The sequence below is a fragment of the Cherax quadricarinatus genome, unplaced genomic scaffold (genome assembly GCF_038502225.1).
Source record: "Cherax quadricarinatus isolate ZL_2023a unplaced genomic scaffold, ASM3850222v1 Contig148, whole genome shotgun sequence".
Taxonomy (NCBI): Eukaryota; Metazoa; Arthropoda; class Malacostraca; order Decapoda; family Parastacidae; genus Cherax; species Cherax quadricarinatus.
Window position 1 is genome coordinate 177,501 of NW_027195174.1, and position 21,486 is coordinate 198,986.

General features: G+C 39.8%; 1 protein-coding gene across 1 annotated transcript in view; it reads right to left on the minus strand.

Moving 5' to 3' along the window:
• l(3)80Fj (lethal (3) 80Fj) overlaps positions 1 to 21,486 on the minus strand; it is a gene marked incomplete at its 3' end in the record, with an annotated part of 271,490 nt that overhangs the window by 170,486 nt on the left and 79,518 nt on the right. Inside the window, 1 exon segment of the mRNA XM_070080109.1 lies at positions 929 to 1,081. Within this exon segment, the coding sequence (XP_069936210.1) occupies positions 929 to 1,081 (153 nt within the window).

Genomic DNA, 21,486 nt, shown 5'->3' on the forward strand with positions numbered 1-21,486 from the left:
AAGTACCCTGGCTGGTTTGTGTGAGGAAGTACCCTGTCCGGTGTGTGGGGAAGTACCCTGGGTGGTGTGTGGGGAAGTACCCTGGCTGGTGTGTGGGGAAGTACCCTGGCTGGTGTGTGGGTAAGTACCCTGGCTGGTGTGTGGAGAAGTACCCTGGCTGGTATGTGAGGAAGTACCCTGGCTGGTGTGTGGGGAAGTACCCTGGCTGGTGTGTGGGGAAGTACCCTGGCTGGTGTGTGGGGAAGTACCCTGGCTGGTGTGTGGGGAAGTACCCTGGCTGGTGTGTGGGGGAAGTACCCTGGCTGGTGTGTGGGGAAGTACCCTGGCTGGTGTGTGGGGAAGTACCCTGGCTGGTGTGTGGGGAAGTACCCTGGCTGGTGTGTGGGGAAGTACCCTGGCTGGTGTGTGGGGAAGTACCCTGGCTGGTGTGTGGGAAAGTACCCTGGCTGGTGTGTGGGGAAGTACCCTGGCTGGTGTGTGGGGAAGTACCCTGGCTGGTGTGTGGGGAAGTACCCTGGCTGGTGTGTGGGGAAGTACCCTGGCTGGTGTGTGTGGGGAAGTACCCTGGCTGGTGTGTGGGGAAGTACCCTGGCTGGTGTGTGGGGAAGTACCCTGGCTGGTGTGTGGGGAAGTACCCTGGCTGGTGTGTGGGGAAGTACCCTGGCTGGTGTGTGGGGAAGTACCCTGGCTGGTGTGTGGGGAAGTACCCTGGCTGGTGTACCCTAATCTTTTCCAGTAAGTCTGAAGTTGCTAACCCACATAATTGAGAAAGTCAAAAATGGAAGAAAATCACTTAAGAGATTACCACCTCAAGAATGGTGCTTAAATATGGGTTTAAGTCCGTTATACAAAGTTACTGTATGCAGTAATAAAGAAAAATAAACAAAAAAATATTGAAAATTAGAAACAAATAAGACTGATAGCTTACCTCCATGTTAGCTTTGGTCCAGAGCTCTGCAGCTAAGTGAGCTACGTCATCGGATACATCATACTTTGCCACCCACAGTCTATGTGCCACACGTAACCAACCTTCAATGTCAACTTCAATCTTGGGAAGTGAATTCACCAAAACAGACAATCCCTGTCAAACAAGAAACAGTTAAAAGAAAATGTTGTTTGGTTTGGTTACAAAGTACTTTACTAAAACTTTTTCTTTATATTCTGCAGTTTCAACAAACAGTTGATGAATTCATATCATTAAGCTGTATCATTAACAACTTGCTAATATCAAAGCATATTTAATAATTTATTACACAAATCATTGCAACACAAGTCCAACCCATCAACTATTCACATCTATAAACTTCATTTGTAACTCAATGACCCAAAGTCACAACTTAGAATGGCAAAATATTCCCAAACAATTACACTGAAAGATATGTTGAGTTTAACCCTTAACCCTTTGACTGTTTCCGACGTATAAATACGTCTTACGAGCCAATGTTTCTGACGTATTTATACGCACAAATTCTAGCGGCTTCAAATCGCGCGCCAAAGGCCTGGTAGGCCTACACGGGAGAGAATGGGTCTCAGTGGTCAGTGTGCACCCTGTGAAAAAAATCTGGGACCTAGCGGTGCATTGTGGGAACGCCATGTTGTCAGTCCATTTTCACCATGCCTCTCGGTAAGAAGTTCCTCACTCCTCGGCGGATTGGAGGTCTTTTGTTCCCAAGTGATAGCTCTAACAGCGATGAAAATGTCAGTGACAGTGAATTCAAGGGTTTTCAAGTGAGTGTTACCGAAAAAAGTGCCCAGGATAACGTAAATAGTGACGAAAACCCAGATGACCCACAACCTTCGACCTCTGGTGCTGTGCCGGCTTGTTCACATTCACCTTCGCCTGTACCAGGACGAAAGAGGAAACTATTTGGTCGTGTACAACACCCTGATGATAGCAGTGATAGTGATAGTGATAGTGATAGTGATTTCAAGGTCATTGAAAGCAGTTCTAGTGACAGTGAGAGTGAATATTCCCCAGTGAAGAGCCAGTATGTACGACGTAGCATGCGGTCTGGTAGTGTTTCATATGTTGTTCCAAGGGGAAGGAGAAACTCTGGGAGCACATCCCGTGCCCCAACACCACGACCTGATAGTGAAGATGACGATATTGTAACGATGGGTATGAATGGTGACAGTGAGGGAGGAGGCAGTGGTGGTGATAGTGAGGGTGGCACGGCCCATGTGGCACCATCACCGGGCCACGCGGCTGACTCAGCAGAACAACCAGCCTCACCCTACCCCACACTGCCACAACCTGCACCACCACAACCTGCACAGCCACAACCACGGTACAATATCCAGACCCCACCAGCAGACCGCATCTGGGATTGGCAGGACGGTGACGAGTTTGTTCCCAGTCCCCATGACTTTGATGAAACACAAAGTGGAATAAAGCCATCTTGTCCACTTGGGAACAATGCCAGTGAACTGGACTGCTTTGAGTTATTCTTCGATGAACCCCTGATGGACATCATTGTCAGGGAAACCAACACATACTGTGAATACACCATGGCAAATACAATTCTCTCACCAAAATCACGGCTACACAAGTGGAAGGAGACAACTGTGGCAGAGATGTACCTGTTTTTTGCCACAATAATGCTTATGCCACATGTGTATAAGCACACTGTCACCACATACTGGACAACAGATCGCCTGATTTCAACTCCAGGTTTTAGTGACATTATAGGTGTCAATCGTTTCCTGATACTGTTGCGTATGTTACACTTTTCAGACAAAACCAGGCCTGACAGAAGCGACAGGTTATATAAGATAAGAAATGTGTTTATGTACCTGAAACAAAAGTGCTGCATGTATTTTTATCCCTTCAGGAAGCTTGTTATTGATGAGTCCTTGATTTTATTCAAAGGAAGACTCTCATTCAAGCAATATATACCAAGCAAGAGGAAACGCTTTGGTATAAAGCTATTTGTACTGTGTGATTGCAGAAGTGGTCTTGTTTTAGATATTATTGTGTACACTGGCAGTAATACTTTGAGAGATACCATGAAGTTATTGGGTATCTCTGGTGATGTGGTTCGAACAATGATGGAACCATATCTTGGTAAGGGGCATATGTTATTTACTGATAACTGGTACACAAGCCCCTTACTCAGTGATTTCTTGCGAGTGAACTTGACAGACGTGTGTGGCACAGTGCGTGGTAATCGCAAACATATGCCAAGGTTCGACGCTGGCACTCGCAGAGGTGAGGTGCAAGCCTTTGCTGCCAATGACATCATGGCATTTCGGTGGCATGACAAACGTGATGTCACATTGTTGACATCAGTTCACACAAACGAAATGGTACCCAGTGGCAGGGACAACAGAGAGACCAATGAACCCATTCTAAAGCCTGCAGCTGTCATGGACTACAACCTCAATATGCGCTTAGTGGACAAATGTGACATGCAGATTGGGTTTGCAGACTGTGTACGCAAGAGTTATAAGTGGTATATCAAACTTTTTTTCCATCTTGTTGATATCTCTATGCTAAATGCTTATAACATATACAAGTTGAAGACCAACAAAACACCAAAATATGGTGAATTTTGCCTGTCAGTAATCAGACAAATAATTGCAAAGTACAAAGGAGCAACTCCTGCAATAGACCAGCGCCCACAGACGTCATCTCGTTTGAGGCCTGGTGATCACTACCCCATACAACTGCCTCCTACTACTGCCAAGAAAAATGCTCAGAAGAGGTGTTATGTATGTATGCATACCACAAAACGCCCACAAACACGCAGAGACACTCGTTTTATGTGTGAGGAGTGTGAAGTGCCCCTCTGCATATACCCATGTTTCAAAGAGTTCCACAAGCTGCAGCAGTTCTAGGAACGTGCTTAGTGACTGTACATATGTATATATATTATGGAACAATAGTAATAAACATTGTTTTGTATTGTTTGTTTGTGTAAACAAAGTGTATACACAAACTAATAGTGATAAAGTTTGTTCTGTTATTGTGTTGTAAATAATGAGTGTATATTTGAATAATGCACCTTACATTGGTCTCACAGGCCACATAAGTTACCTGGAAAAGAAAAATATTGAAAAATGCAAGAAACCTTTGAATTAGAGTAAATAAAAGAATACCGGGTGGGCGGCAGTCGCCGCTGTTGCCATACGCACGTCGATTTCTGCAAACTTTGCGGCTCTATATCTCGGTAAGTACTGATGGCAAAAATTTTTTTTTAGGCTTAAAACACTAGTAAAAATATTCCTAACATTTTCATAAGAAAAAATAATTTTTTTTTTTTCGAATATTTGGCGACATAGAATGACAGTTTCAGAGAGGGCCCTGAAACAGTCAAAGGGTTAAACTGTCCAAGCATAGATCAATGTTCACATGCATACTGCTCTGAATATTTTTGGAAAAAAAAAAAAAAAAAAAAATTTTTTTTTTGTTTGTTTAAAGCGAAGAGCGCATTTTTCCTGGCATCCCCGAATTTTGTCCTACTGCGCACACCGAGTGCACAGACTTATTCTCTCATGTCTAGGCAACTCAGGTTAATGTGCCAAGGTTGAAAGCACGTAAAATAAAACGTAGATCTACAATTGGAGCGTTATGCATGTGAACGTTGATCTACGTTTGGACAATTTAAGGGTTACAGTAAGACAACCACCCTGTGGGGAGTGTCACACCTCTCACAAGAGAGCTTCCAACTACCTTGTGGGAAGAGTATCACACCTCTCACAAAACATCTTCCAAACACCTTGTGGGAAGAGTATCACACCTCTCACAAGACATCTTCCTTACACCTTGTGGGAAGAGTATCACACCTCTCACAAGACATCTTCCTAACACCTTGTGGGAAGAGTATCACACCTCTCACAAGACATCTTCCTAACACCTTGTGGGAAGAGTATCACACCTCTCACAAAACATCTTCCAAACATCTTGTGGGAAGAGTTGTACACCTCTCACAATGTTCAAGTCACACCCATTCATATTATTCTCTAACTTTTTTTTAAAGCTACACAAGGTTTTAGCTTCAATGACATAACTCAGGAGTTTGCTCCACTCATCTACAACTCTACTACCAAACTAGTGCTTCTCTTTATGCTTTCTAAATCAAAATTTTTCAAATTTGAACCAACTGCTGCGAATTCTTCCTCAGTTAGATATTTTTAGGACGTTATTTATATACCCTTTCTTTATTCCTGGTTTCCATTTACGCACCTCAAACATATCATCCCCTAATTCTACACCTTTCTAGAGAGTGTAGATTCAGTGCTCTTAGTCTATCCTTGTAAGAAAGATTTCTGATACCAGTCTGTTAAGAAGATGCATCATTTCAAACTATGAAATTAAAAAAAAATATATTGATACCCTTGTTATCTACAATTAGCAACATTCTCATCATTTGCTGTTATCTTTTACTAAAACAAGTCTTATATATCAGTATGTATCCCCCAAAATGGCACAAATTTTAACACAAATATATAAATTTACAGAAATTCAAATTATCATACTTGTGTATTTCTGGAAAACTCTTAGGAGGTAGGTAGTTACTGTGTTACACAAAGGTTTTTGAAGCAAGAGGAAATACAATATACTAATATGAAACTCCAGTGATTAAAGAAAGAATATGGCTGGGAGTGAGGAACAAGTGGTGAGGAACATTCTGGACCTGAAGGACATCAATGAGCATTGCAACACTTCATACCTTACAAAAGTGACTGACAGTAATCTCCAAAATCCCTGAAATAAACCCTCATGATACCAGTTTTCCCCTATTCCTAGCCTAAAGTAAAGCAGTCTGACAATAAATAGAAGGAAATTAAGGTAACAGAACCAAAGAAACTACTGTAAATTCTGATAAGAATGCAATAAGACTGGGCAAGGTATCACTCTGGGTCAAAAAACAAAAACAAAAATTGTGCACAAGAGCCAAGATACACTGATATGAAGAGGTTAAAAAATTTCTTTTGAAAGTAAACTCATAACCAAATAAAATATAGCAAACACACACATACCCGGTACATAAAATGTTACAAAAGATGGTTTAACCCTTTTTCTGATGGTAATAACACCAAAAGTACAAAATTTAATGGAAAACTTCTCGAATTATGCTCTCGCAAGTTAGCGATCTCAGCAATATTTATGAATTGGTGATTTCGCCCATTTTGAGCTCCATTTTCGACCAATTCCATTGCTCCAGTCAACCAAACTCATAGCTATTTCGCTAGAACTCTATTTGTTCTATCGAGTGAGTACAATAAACTGAACATTTATCAATTTCAACTACCTAATAAAGTGATCAGAAATTGGTAATTTGGCCAATTTCACACACAATTCAAGTAAGCCCAATTTCAAAATTAGGTCCAGAATTAACCATACAAACATTCCTAGCAATAAAATAACATTTTCTCTGCTCATTAGTAACATCTCCAGACCTGTCTTACATTATGCTTGCTTTCCATTTTGAATTTTTATTCCTGGTTCATCAGGCTCTGATCCACAAGGAGGCCTGCTCACAGACCAGGCCACGGGGGCATTGACCCCTGGAACTCTCTCCAGGTAATCACAAAAAAAAAAAAGATTTACTGTTATGCAGACTACTGCATTATAGTAAAAATGGTATAAACAATATCAGTGCATTTGTGAAAGCACATTAGACCCACTAGTTGACGTGTATTGGAGGCGTGAAGTGATTTGTTTACTCCTGAACATCGGCAATAATCAAACATTTCCGCTACTTTGAGCTCAATTTCAAGGTATTTTCAGTCCATAAACCATTCAAAAATCATCTCTGTAATATATCTTCCATTCTATCAAATGAGACCAAGGAAATGAGAATACAACCATAAATACCATACAAAAATACACAGCAAAGTCAGTGTTTTAACCTTTAAACGGTCCAAACGTATACACTGGACCCTCAGCTAACGATATTAATCCGTTCCTGAAAGCTCATCATTAGATGAAATTATTGTTAGCTGAATTAATTTTCCCCATAAGAAATAATGGAAATCAAATTAATCCGTGCAAGACACCCCAAAGCATAAAAAAAAATAAAATTTACCATATGAAATATTAATTTTAATACACGCAAACTGACACTTACCTTTATTGAAGATCTGGTGATGATTGATGGTATGGGAGGAGGGGAGTGTGTCGAACTTATTGTTTAGGAGGGGAATCCCCTTACAATAGGGCGGGAGGTATCAAGTCCTTTTCTGGGGTTACTTCCCTTCTTCTTTTAATGCCACTAGGACCAGCTTGAGAGTCACTGGACCTCTGTCGCACAACATATCTGTCCATAGAGGCCTGTACCTCTCGCTATTTATGACTTTCCTAAAGTGGTTCACAACACTGTCATTGTAATAGTCACCAGCATGGCTTGCAATAGTTGTGTGAGGGTGATTTTCATCAAAAAAGGTTTGCACTTCAAGCCACTTTGCACACATTTCCTTAATCTTTCAGGTAGGCAATTTCTTCAATTTCTCTATCCCCTCCTCCAAAGCAGTTTCCTCAGGTCTGGCCTCTTGCTATTGAAGATGATCTTGCAGCTCATCAGTGGTTAGTTCTTCATTGTCCTCCTCCACCAACTCTTCCACATCCTCCCCACTAACCTTCAACCCCAAAGACTTCCCCAATGCCACAATTGATTCCTCAACTGGCGTACACTTCTCGGGGTTAGCCTCAAATCCTTCAAAATCCCTTTTGTCTACACATTCTGGCCACAGTTTCTTCCAAGCTGAGTTCAAGGTCCTCTTAGTCACTCCCTCCCAAGCCTTACCTATAAGGTTTACACAATTGAGGATATTAAAGTGACCTCTCCAAAACTCTCTTAGAGTCAATAGAGTTTCTGTGGTCACTACAAAGCACTTTTGAAACAACTTTTGTGCAGAGATTTTTGAAGTTTGAAATGACCTGCTGGTCCATGGGCTGCAAGAGAGGAGTGGTATTAGGAGGCAAAAACTTGACCTTAATGAAGCTCTTGTCCCCAGAAAGTTGCTCTGCCAAGTCTGAAGGATGACCAGGAGCACTGTCTAATACCAGGAGGCCCTTAAGGTCCAATTTATTTTCCAGGAGTTAATTTTTCACAGTGGGGACAAATGCATGGTGCAACCAGTTATAGAAAAGGTCTCTAGTGATGCATGCCTTACTGTTAGCCCTCCACATCACACACAATTTAGCCTTGAGGACATTGTTTCTCCTGAACACACTGGGAGTTTCAGAGTGATACACCAATAAAGGCTTCACTTTGCAATCACCACTAGCATTAGCACACATCAAGAAAGTAAGCCTGTCTTTCATAGGCTTATATCCTGGGAGTGCCTTTTCCTCCTGAGTAATGTAGGTCCTGTTTGGCATTTTCTTCCAAAACAGGCCTGTTTTGTCACAATTACACACTAGTTCAGGTTTCAATTCTTCACTGTCTAAGTAATCCTTGAATTCCTTCACATATTTTTCAGCTGCTTTTTGGTCCAAACTGGCAGCCTCACCATGCCTTTTCACACTATGTATGCCACTACAATTCTTAAATCTCTGAAACCAACCTTTGCTAGCCTTAAATTCACTCACATCACCACTAGTTGGAGGCATTTTTCTAATTAAATCCTCATGCAACTTCCTAGCCTTTTCACATATGATCGCTTGAGAGATGCTATCTTCTGCTATCTGTTTTTCATTTATCCACACCAATAACAGTCTCTCAACATCTTCTATCACTTGCGATCTCTTATTCGAAAACAAAGTTGCACCTTTTGCAAGAACAGCTTCCTTGATTGTCGTTTTCTTGGCCACAATAGTAGTGATGGTTGATTGGGGTTTGGTATACAACCTGGCCAGCTCCGAGACATGCACTCCATTTTCGTACTTAGCAATTATCTCTTTCTTCATATCCATAGTAATTCTCACCCTTTTTCCTGCAGAGTTGGCCCTAGAAGCTTTCTTGGGGCCCATGGTGACTTATTTTGCATTTACAATCACTAAAAACGCTGTGATAATATGAAATGTTCCGATTGTATGCATTAATGCGACCTCACTGGCTGGCTTGTAAACACTGGCACCCACGGGACAACTGAGGCGCGCTCAGGCCACGTGGACGCGTCTCAAACGAATTGCGTTGGGCGAGTTTTTTTAGCATTAGCCGAGGCAAAAATTTTTGCGTTAAAACGTATCATTGGCTGGATTTAACGTTAGCTGATGCCATCGTTAGCTGAGGGTCCACTGAATATACATTCTTACGCGTAGCGCCCCAAACGTATATATACGTTTTATTTTTCCTGCCATCAAATTTGGCACGACTTGCCTGAGATGTCTTGTCAGCATAGACTGGGTCCTAACACTCAGTGTGTGTGGTATTAAAAAATCTGGGACCACTTAGTCCCTTGTGGGAGTGCCAGTTACATTGAGCGCCAGCTAGAGCAAACAGTGCGGCAAACACCAAGGATTCACTGATGAAATGTCATATTAACACTCCTTTTTTAAGAGGAAAGTCATGTTAACCCCAAGTTTAGGGTCTGTCTTCCTCTGTCTGTCTATGTCTCTACCTCTGTCTCTGTCTACCTCTGTCTCTGTCTATCTGTGTCTGTCTATATGTCTCTGTCTTTGTCTATCTCTGTATCTCTTTCAATCTGTCTTTCTGTCTGACTATCTCTGTCTCACAGTGGTCCCTCAATTATCGTCCTTAATCCGTTCCTGGAAGTGGGACTATTATCGAAATAAAATGCTTTTAGAATCAATTTTCCCCATAAGAAATAATGTAAATCCAATTAATTCGTTCCAGACACCCAGAAGTATCAACAACAATTTTTTTTTTTACCTAAAAGATAGATTTACATGCACAAAAGAATGAACATTCAACATGACAGTACCTTCATTGAAGGCTGGTGTTGATGAATGGAACACAGGGAGGAGGAGAGAGGGAAGAGAGGTTATTGTTTTGAAGGGGAATCCCTCTCCATAAGGACTCTAGGTCATTTCAGGGGTCGCTTCTCTAGCATAAATATAGATTTACATGCAGAAACGAATCCCAAATAAATGTAAAGCACTAATAAAATGTATAAATGAACATTGGTAATAGGGGTAGTTGATGAGTGGAACGGTACACAAATAACCCGCACATAAAAGAGAAGCTTACGACGACGTTTTGGTTCGACTTGGACCATTTACAAAGTGTGACTTTGTAAATGGTCCAAGTCGGACCCAAACGCTGTTGTAAGCTTCTCTCTTATGTGCAGGTTATTTGTGTATCGTTCCAGTCATGGTATTGTGCCTTTTTCTGTCATTAGTGGAACGGTCTGCCTAGTAGGTTGATCGAAGCTAAAACATTGGGTAGTTTCAAATTTAGGTTGGATAAATACACGAGTGAGAGGGGTTGTATTTGAGTCGGACTTGCACCTGAGCTTATTGCTTGGGTAGCATTTGTTCTGTTAGTGGGTTGGATTTGTGAAGGACCGGCCTAGTATGGGCCAGCAGGCCTACTGCAGTGTTCCTCCTTTCTTATGTTCTTATTGAAGACTTGTTTGTGTGAGGGAGGGATGGCAAGTTTATTGATGGAGAATATGACACTAATATCAACTCTACGGCTTATTTATCTATCACAATTCAACTAATATGACATAATAAACAATATTAATAACATAGAAACATGGAATATACTCTAGAATGAATAAAATAAGTCATTACGTATGTCACGAGAGGTGTTGTGTTGTTGTTGGGTGCATAAGGGCCACCGAGAGTAAGCCATCCATAATGGTGGTGAAGCAGCAGCTGAGGCGGCGGTGTTTTCTGCAGCCCTATATAATTCCAACATTGGAGGAGTTGGTAGAATCGCTGAATCACTAAAGAAGGCACCCTCTACCACCATCACCACCTTCTACCACTATTGCAACTGTTACCACTATCACTACTACCTTCTACCATCACTACCACCCTCTACCACCATCAACCACTATCACAACTGCTTCCCCTCTACCACCACCACCTTTGTATTTTTCTACAAACTTTTTCATAAATTATATGTGTTTCTCACATTCTTTATCAAAGGGCTGGCACTAGAAGCTTTCTTTGGAGCCATGGTAGCTTATTTAGCACTTGCAAGCACTAAAATCAATGGACTATTATGAAATATTTCGTAAGAGCAAGTGAGGGGACCGTCACTCACTGGTAAACAATGACACACTGGCTGGGAAGGCAGGCCCAGACGGCTCAGAGCGTGAGTACGCATCCCAGACGCAGGACGATTAGCCAGTTAACAGACCATTTGCGAGCCAATGTTCAGGCGAAATAACAGGACTACTTCTGAAATGGATGACTTTCAGGCTGGATGATTACTGAGGGACCACTGTACAAGCATACATAGTGTAAATTACCTAGGATAACCCAAAAAATCCAGACAAAGTGCTATACTCTGAAGATGTGAGTAAACATGATGACGACCCAGTCTTGTGGCTCTCTCTGAGACAGAGTGCTAGACAGATAGACAGGGAGCTTGACAGACAGACATGTTTGTGTACCAACGAAAGCAAAGTAAGGGCGATGCTCATCAAATATCACCCCTAATCTTTTATCAGTTGCACCCTCCCCCACCCTCGTGTATGCTCCTCAAACGTCAGCTCTTATCAGTTATCTCATCTTATCATGTCACTGTCAGGGGTGGACTTTGTTTTCATGCTTCAAGGGAACTTATTATTACCTATTATTATTATTATGTATTATTCTCCTCCTCCTCCTCTTCCTCCTCCTCCTCCTCCTCCTCTTCCTTCTCTTCCTCTTCCTCTTCCTCCTCCTCCTCCTCTCCCTCTTCCTCCCCCTCCTCCTCCATCTCATCCTCCTCCTCTTCTTCTTCATCTTTCTCCTCCTACTCCTCCTCCTTCTCTTTCTCTTCCTCCTTCTCCTTCTCATTGTTATTATATACTTTCATATATCCAAAACATTGTTGGGACATATAAATACTTTGTATATATTCCAAGACAATAGTAAATGGCTAAGGCAGATGTAAATGTCCACCTGTCAGTGTGTTTCTGACAATTTGAGTACAATTTCAGTACCTAATACTAGTGTCAGAACAAAGATTGGTTATAAAATGACAAGAACTACTACAAATTGTAATTATCAGAACATAAAAATTACATCAAATATGAAAAATAGAAAAAAAAGTATATCGGCAACACTTCTGCAAGTGGCAGGACTCAATGTTGCTGTCACATGAGCATCCAGTGCCAACTTCTTGGCCTCATATCTAGGTAAGTACTGACCCTAAAAAAAAAATTTTTATTCTAAAATACTTAAAAAAATGTGCTTTTTTTCTATATTTTTTTTTTTTCAAAATATTCAGGGCGCTGCATGAGTGCACGTATATACAGTGGACCCCCGCTTAACGATCACCTCCAAATGCGACCAATTATGTAAGTGTATTTATGTAAGTGCGTTTGTACGTGTATGTTTGGGGGTCTGAAATGGACTAATCTACTTCACAATATTCCTTATGGGAAAAAATTCGATCAGTACTGGCACCTGAACATACTACTGGAATGAAAAAAGTTCGTTAACCGGGGGTCCACTGTATAAGTTTGGACTGTTTAAGGATTAATTAGTTTGATGGAGGAGATGCTGGCAGAGGTTTAGGGTGGTGGACAATAGCATGCCAGCGTGTGCTCAGCGGCCCTATACACCCCCAACAACATTGGAGAGTTACTTTCTTGTCGTTTTTCTATCGCTTACTTGTTTAACTTATTTGCTACACTGTTAATTCTACACTTTATTGCTGGCTGGCACTATAGCCTTTATTGATACCTGCTGCATTAGTATCGTACATATCGTAGAATCAGTGAATTATTGCAGAAGGCACATTCACCCCTCTCTTCCTCCTCCACTTTGGTACTTTGCTACGAGTTTTTACTTGAATTCTATTGTGCTTCTTTCCTTCCTTACCACAGGGCTGGCACTAGAAGCTTTCTTTGGGCCCATGGTGGCTTAAATAGCAGTTACAAGCACTAAAAACACCGGAATAATACAAAATATATCGCATGTACATGTGGATTTGTCCTCACTGGCTAGTAAACACTACCTTTACAGTAGGGCCCCGCTTCACGGCGTTTTGCTTTGCGGCTTTCTGCTAATACGGTCATTTCAAATTATGACCAAAACTCTCTATACGGCTCCCCCCACCTGACTTTCTAATACGGTCACCACCCCCCGCCAAGTTTGTTTACATTCTCCGTGAGATCCGTAAGCACTAAGTTTCTCCATTATGTCTGGAAACTCCAAAATTTCAAGTGTTTTTAAAAGTTCTTTCCTATTTTATATATACTCTGGTAATTATACTTATGTATACCTGTACCTAAATAAAATTACATACTGTGCTGGCGTGCAGGTACACATTAAAATCAATAAGAGTGTCTTATGTCTCGAGACATCATATTAATAATGATAATAATCACCGAGTCTCACTAAATGTCGTAACATTAATACACGTATACATATTTTCATTCATCCATCTATGACATTTTTTCAAAATTATATAATAAACACGATGCATAACATTTAAAGATGATGAATACACCCCACAGTAGAATAAATAAACAAATACAGTACGAGATGTGGCAGCCAGACGACTTGCACGAGTAACGCCATATTAGAAAGGATAATAATAATAATGCAGTAATAATAATAATAATCACCGAGTCTCATTAAATGACGTATATTACGGTAATGTACACATTTTCATTAATCCATCCATGATATTTTTTCAAAATTATATAATAAACATGATACAAACATATAAAGATGATAAATACACCCCTCAATAGAATAAATAAACATCAATACGAGATGTCGTAGCCTGATAATTTGTACAAGTGACAGCAAGAATAACGTTTTCTCTAGTCCAACATAAGATAAAATGTGTTACTAGGGGTAACTGTAGAAAATTATTCCTTTCATATCCAAGTTTATTCAGGTATACATAAATACAGTTATATAGATTATCATACATAGCAGCATATGTGTACAGTACCTAGGATAACCCAAAAAAAAAAAGTCATGACAGAGACTTATTTCCATTGCCTTCACTCAGAGCGTCATTTCTTCTAAAAATGGTGTAACATGAGAATGGGAGTGTTCCTCCTTATTTATTCTACCATATCAATGTAGAGACAACTTGTACACAATGTAATTTGTACACAAACCAGACGTGTATGCCTGGCTTGTTTACAAAACTTGCATTCTCCTGGTTTGTTTACATAACTGCGCCTGTCCTCTCTTGTGTACTCATAATCATTCTCTCTCATTCTCATTCTCTCTCATTCTCATTCTCTCTCTCTCTCATTCTCTCTCTCTCTCATTCTCTCTCTCTCATTCTCTCTCTCTCTCATTCTCTCTCTCTCTCATTCTCTCTCTCTCTCATTCTCTCTCTCTCTCATTCTCTCTCTCTCTCTCATTCTCTCTCTCTCTCTCATTCTCTCTCTCTCTCATTCTCTCTCTCTCTCATTCTCTCTCTCTCTCATTCTCTCTCTCTCTCATTCTCTCTCTCTCTCATTCTCTCTCTCTCTCATTCTCTCTCTCTCTCATTCTCTCTCTCTCTCATTCTCTCTCTCTCTCATTCTCTCTCTCTCTCATTCTCTCTCATTCTCTCTCTCTCATTCTCTCTCTCTCATTCTCTCTCTCTCATTCTCTCTCTCTCATTCTCTCTCTCTCTCTGTCTCTCTCTCTCATTTATTCGTTTTATCTCGTTTACTCACCCCTGACCCTACATTGAGCCTTTGACTCTCGCAACCCCTAATCCTGAGGTGTCTCCTGGCGTCACAAAATTTAAAAAAAAATTATTTTTTCTTATGAAATGACAGAGAATCTTTTCCCGATTGTAATAACACCAAAAAAACGAAATTTGATGGAAAACTGACAGAATTATGCTCTCGGGAAGTTAGCGAGCTCGGCGATATTTACAAATCGGCGATTTCGCCCACTTCGAGCCCTATTTTCGGCTAATTCCATTGTTCCAGTCGACCAAACTCATAGCTATTTCTTTAGAACTCCATTTTTTCTATCGATTGAGTACAAGAAACTTCCCATTTACCGATTTCAACTACCCAATAACGTGGTTAGAAATTTGCAATTTGGCCAATTTCACGAAAATTAAAAAATATGACAATTTCAAAATAAGGTCCAGAATGAACAATGCAGACATTCCTGGCTCTAAAATAACATTTTCTTTGTTCATCAGTCATGTCTCCAGGCCCCTCTGATATTACTCTTGCTTTCTATTTTGAATTTTTATTCAAACAAAAAATAGAAGACTTACTATTATGCAGACTACTGCAATACTGTAATAATTGTATAAATAACATCAACCCATTCATGACTGCATATTAGAATGGCTAGTTGGACATTTATTGGACAATGACATCATTTGTTTACTTTTGAACATTGGCAAAAATTAAACATTTTCCCTACTTTGAGCTCCATTTCCAGGTTCTTTTTATAGTAAAATCAATCAAAATCACCTCTACTTCTATAATATGTTTTCCATTCTATCAAATGAGACCAAGAAAATGAGAATATAACCATAAATACTATACGAAAATAGACCACAAAGTCGGCATTTTAATTAAAAAAAAAATGGTCGGAGTTTTTTTTTTCTCATTATGCACTGCGTGCTCCAGGATTTTTTTTATATGGTGCACACTGACCACACAGACCCATTCTCTCACATGTGGGCCTACCAGCTTTCTCTTGCTTGATTTGAAGCCGCTAGAATTTATGAGTATATATACGTCAAACACGGTACCTCGTCAGACGTATATATACGGCCGCGACAGTCAAAGGGTTAAGACTACAAGTATTTTAAGGTAAGTAATGAGTGAACTGTATATGCATTTTATCACTCTGGGATGCTTAAATGTAACAGAATATTATGTGTAGGTGGGGTGGCCTGGTATGGTAGGCCGGCTGACTACCATACATACCACACTTGATTTCTTACAATAAATACTACTTGTCTCACCCTAGATTAATACTACAAATATTTTAAGGTAAGTAATGAGTGCACTATGCGTGTATTTTACTTTTCATTGTTTTTTAATGCCTAGTTCTATTGCTAAACTTAATACATGTTAGTGTAAACTTGTTATCTAGTACAGTAGGGCCCCACTTATACGGCAGGTTAGGTTCCAGGCTACCGCCGTAATGCGGAAACCGCCGTAAAGTGGAACACCCTTTTTTTCCACTTATAAATGCATACAAACACTAGATAACAAGTTTACACTAACATATATTAAGTTAGCAATAGAACCAGGCATCAAAAAACAATAAAAAAGTACAATACACACATAGTGCACTCATTACTTACCTTAAAATATTTATAGTCTTAATCTAGGGTGAGACAGGTAGTATTTATTGTAAGAAATCAAGTGTAGTATGTATGGTAGTCAGCCAGGCTACCATACCAAGCCATTCCACCCACACATATATTCTATGATATTTAAGCATCCCAGAGTGATAAAATGCATATACAGTTCACTCATTACTTACCTTAAAATATTTGTAGTCTTAATGTAGGGTCAGGAGTAAGTAAATGAGATAAAATGAATAAATGAGAGAGAAAGAATGAGTGCATGAGAGAGTACAGGCGCAGAGTTATGTAAACAAACCAGGCGAAGATAAGTTTTGTAAACAAAGTGTACACGTCCGGTTTGTGTACAAGTTACATTGTGTACAAGTTGTCTCTACATTGATACTGTAGAATAAATAAAGAAGAACACTCCCATTCTCATGTAACATCATTTTGAGAAGAAATGATGCTCTGAGTGAAGGCAATGGAAATAAGTCACTGACTTTTTTGGGTTATCCTGGGTTCTCTACACATATGTTGTTATGTATGATAATCTGTAACTGTATTTGTGTATACCTGAATAAACTTACTTACATACGAAAGGAATAATTTTCTACAGTTACCCCAAATAACACATTTTCTCTTATGTTAGATTAGAGAAAATGTTATTCTTGGCATCACTTGTACAAGTTATCTGGCTACCACATCTCATATTTATGTTTATTTATTCTATTGTGGGGTGTATTTATCATCTTTATATGTTATGCATCATGTTTATTATATAATTTTGAAAAAAATATCATGGATGGATTAATGAAAATGTGTATATTAATGTAATATACGACATTTAATGAGACTCAGTGATTATTTCTAATATGGCGTCACTTGTGCAAGTCGTCTGCTACCACATTTCATATTTATGTTTATTTATTCTACTGTGGGGTGTATTTATCATATTTATATGTTATGCATCGTGTTTATTATATAATTTTGAAAAAATATCATAGATGGATTAATGAAAAATGTGTATATTAACGTTATATACGACATTTAAATGACTCGATGATTATTATCATTACTAATATGACAACTGGAGAACTAAGACACACTTACTGATTTTAATGTGTACCTGCATGCCAGCACAGTGTGTAAGTTTATTTAGGTACAGGTATACATAAGTATAATTATCAGAGTATATATAAAATATGAAATAACTCTTAAAAACACTTGAAATTTTGGAGTTTCCAGACAAAATGGAGACTTAGTGCTTACAGATCTCACAGAGAATGTAAACAAACCGGGTGGGGGCATGGTGACCGTATTAGAAAGTCAGGTGGGGGTAGCCGTATAGCGAGTTTTGGTCAAAATTTGAAATGACCGTATTAGCAGAACGCCGTAGAGTGAAACGCTGTAAAGCGGGGCCCTACTGTATTTGTATGCATTTATAAGGGAAAAAAAGGGTGTTCCACTTTATGGCGATTTCCGCTGTACAGCGGTTGCCTGGAACCTAACCTGCCGTATAAGTGGGGCCCTACTGTGCATGGGCTCAGGCCGTGCGGACATGTTCGGGACGAATGTAGTTAACTGAGTTTTTTATCGTTAGCCAAGCCAATATTTTGATGCAAAAACGTATCGGTATTTAATTTAATTGCTATCCGATGGCATTGTTAACTGAGGGTCCACTGTATATCCATCTCTGTGTCTCCATCTCTATATCTCCATCTCTGTGTCTCCATCTCTGTGTCTCCATCTCTATATCTCCATCTCTGTGTCTCCATCTCTGTGTCTCCATCTCTGTGTCTCCATCTCTATATCTCCATCTCTATATCTCCATCTCTATATCTCCATCTCTATATCTCCATCTCTATATCTCCATCTCTATATCTCCATCTCTATATCTCCATCTCTATATCTCCATCTCTATATCTCCATCTCTATATCTCCATCTCTATATCTCCATCTCTATATCTCCATCTCTATATCTCCATCTCTATATCTCCATCTCTATATCTCCATCTCTATATCTCCATCTCTATATCTCCATCTCTATATCTCCATCTCTATATCTCCATCTCTATATCTCCATCTCTATATCTCCATCTCTATATCTCCATCTCTATATCTCCATCTCTATATCTCCATCTCTATATCTCCATCTCTATATCTCCATCTCTATATCTCCATCTCTATATCTCCATCTCTATATCTCCATCTCTATATCTCCATCTCTATATCTCCATCTCTATATCTCCATCTCTATATCTCCATCTCTATATCTCCATCTCTATATCTCCATCTCTATATCTCCATCTCTATATCTCCATCTCTATATCTCCATCTCTATATCTCCATCTCTATATCTCCATCTCTATATCTCCATCTCTATATCTCCATCTCTATATCTCCATCTCTATATCTCCATCTCTATATCTCCATCTCTATATCTCCATCTCTATATCTCCATCTCTATATCTCCATCTCTATATCTCCATCTCTATATCTCCATCTCTATATCTCCATCTCTATATCTCCATCTCTATATCTCCATCTCTATATCTCCATCTCTATATCTCCATCTCTATATCTCCATCTCTATATCTCCATCTCTATATCTCCATCTCTATATCTCCATCTCTATATCTCCATCTCTATATCTCCATCTCTATATCTCCATCTCTATATCTCCATCTCTATATCTCCATCTCTATATCTCCATCTCTATATCTCCATCTCTATATCTCCATCTCTATATCTCCATCTCTATATCTCCATCTCTATATCTCCATCTCTATATCTCCATCTCTATATCTCCATCTCTATATCTCCATCTCTATATCTCCATCTCTATATCTCCATCTCTATATCTCCATCTCTATATCTCCATCTCTATATCTCCATCTCTATATCTCCATCTCTATATCTCCATCTCTATATCTCCATCTCTATATCTCCATCTCTATATCTCCATCTCTATATCTCCATCTCTATATCTCCATCTCTATATCTCCATCTCTATATCTCCATCTCTATATCTCCATCTCTATATCTCCATCTCTATATCTCCATCTCTATATCTCCATCTCTATATCTCCATCTCTATATCTCCATCTCTATATCTCCATCTCTATATCTCCATCTCTATATCTCCATCTCTATATCTCCATCTCTATATCTCCTATATCTCCATCTCTATATCTCCATCTCTATATCTCCATCTCTATATCTCCATCTCTATATCTCCATCTCTATATCTCCATCTCTATATCTCCATCTCTATATCTCCATCTCTATATCTCCATCTCTATATCTCCATCTCTATATCTCCATCTCTATATCTCCATCTCTATATCTCCATCTCTATATCTCCATCTCTATATCTCCATCTCTATATCTCCATCTCTATATCTCCATCTCTATATCTCCATCTCTATATCTCCATCTCTATATCTCCATCTCTATATCTCCATCTCTATATCTCCATCTCTATATCTCCATCTCTATATCTCCATCTCTATATCTCCATCTCTATATCTCCATCTCTATATCTCCATCTCTATATCTCCATCTCTATATCTCCATCTCTATATCTCCATCTCTATATCTCCATCTCTATATCTCCATCTCTATATCTCCATCTCCTCTATATCTCCATCTCTATATCTCCATCTCTATATCTCCATCTCTATATCTCCATCTCTATATCTCCATCTCTCTATATCTCCACCTCTCTATATCTCCATCTCCACCTCTATATCTCTCATCTCCACCTCTATATCTCCACCTCTATATCTCCACCTCTATATCTCTCACCTCTATATCTCCACCTCTATATCTCCACCTCTATATCTCCACCTCTATATCTCCACCTCTATATCTCCACCTCTATATCTCCACCTCTATATCTCCACCTCTATATCTCCACCTCTATATCTCCACCTCTATATCTCCACCTCTATATCTCCACCTCTATATCTCCACCTCTATATCTCCACCTCTATATCTCCACCTCTATATCTCCACCTCTATATCTCCACCTCTATATCTCCACCTCTATATCTCCACCTCTATATCTCCACCTCTATATCTCCACCTCTATATCTCCACCTCTATATCTCCACCTCTATATCTCCACCTCTATATCTCCACCTCTATATCTCCACCTCTATATCTCCACCTCTATATCTCCACCTCTATTCCTCCATCTCTATATCTCCATCTCTATATCTCCATCTCTATATCTCCATCTCTATATCTCCATCTCTATATCTCCATCTCTATATCTCCATCTCTATATCTCCATCTCTATATCTCCATCTCTATATCTCCATCTCTATATCTCCATCTCTATATCTCCATCTCTATATCTCCATCTCTATATCTCCATCTCTATATCTCCATCTCTATATCTCCATCTCTATATCTCCACCTCTATATCTCCACCTCTATATCTCCACCTCTATATCTCCACCTCTATATCTCCACCTCTATATCTCCACCTCTATATCTCCACCTCTATATCTCCACCTCTATATCTCCACCTCTATATCTCCACCTCTATATCTCCACCTCTATATCTCCACCTCTATATCTCCACCTCTATATCTCCACCTCTATATCTCCACCTCTATATCTCCACCTCTATATCTCCACCTCTATATCTCCACCTCCATATCTCCACCTCCATATCTCCACCTCCATATCTCCACCTCCATATCTCCACCTCCATATCTCCACCTCCATATCTCCACCTCCATATCTCCACCTCCATATCTCCACCTCCATATCTCCACCTCCATATCTCCACCTCCATATCTCCACCTCCATATCTCCACCTCCATATCTCCACCTCCATATCTCCACCTCCATATCTCCACCTCCATATCTCCACCTCCATATCTCCACCTCCATATCTCCACCTCCATATCTCCACCTCCATATCTCCACCTCCATATCTCCACCTCCATATCTCCACCTCCATATCTCCACCTCCATATCTCCACCTCCATATCTCCACCTCCATATCTCCACCTCCATATCTCCACCTCCATATCTCCACCTCCATATCTCCACCTCCATATCTCCACCTCCATATCTCCACCTCCATATCTCCACCTCCATATCTCCACCTCCATATCTCCACCTCCATATCTCCACCTCCATATCTCCACCTCCATATCTCCACCTCCATATCTCCACC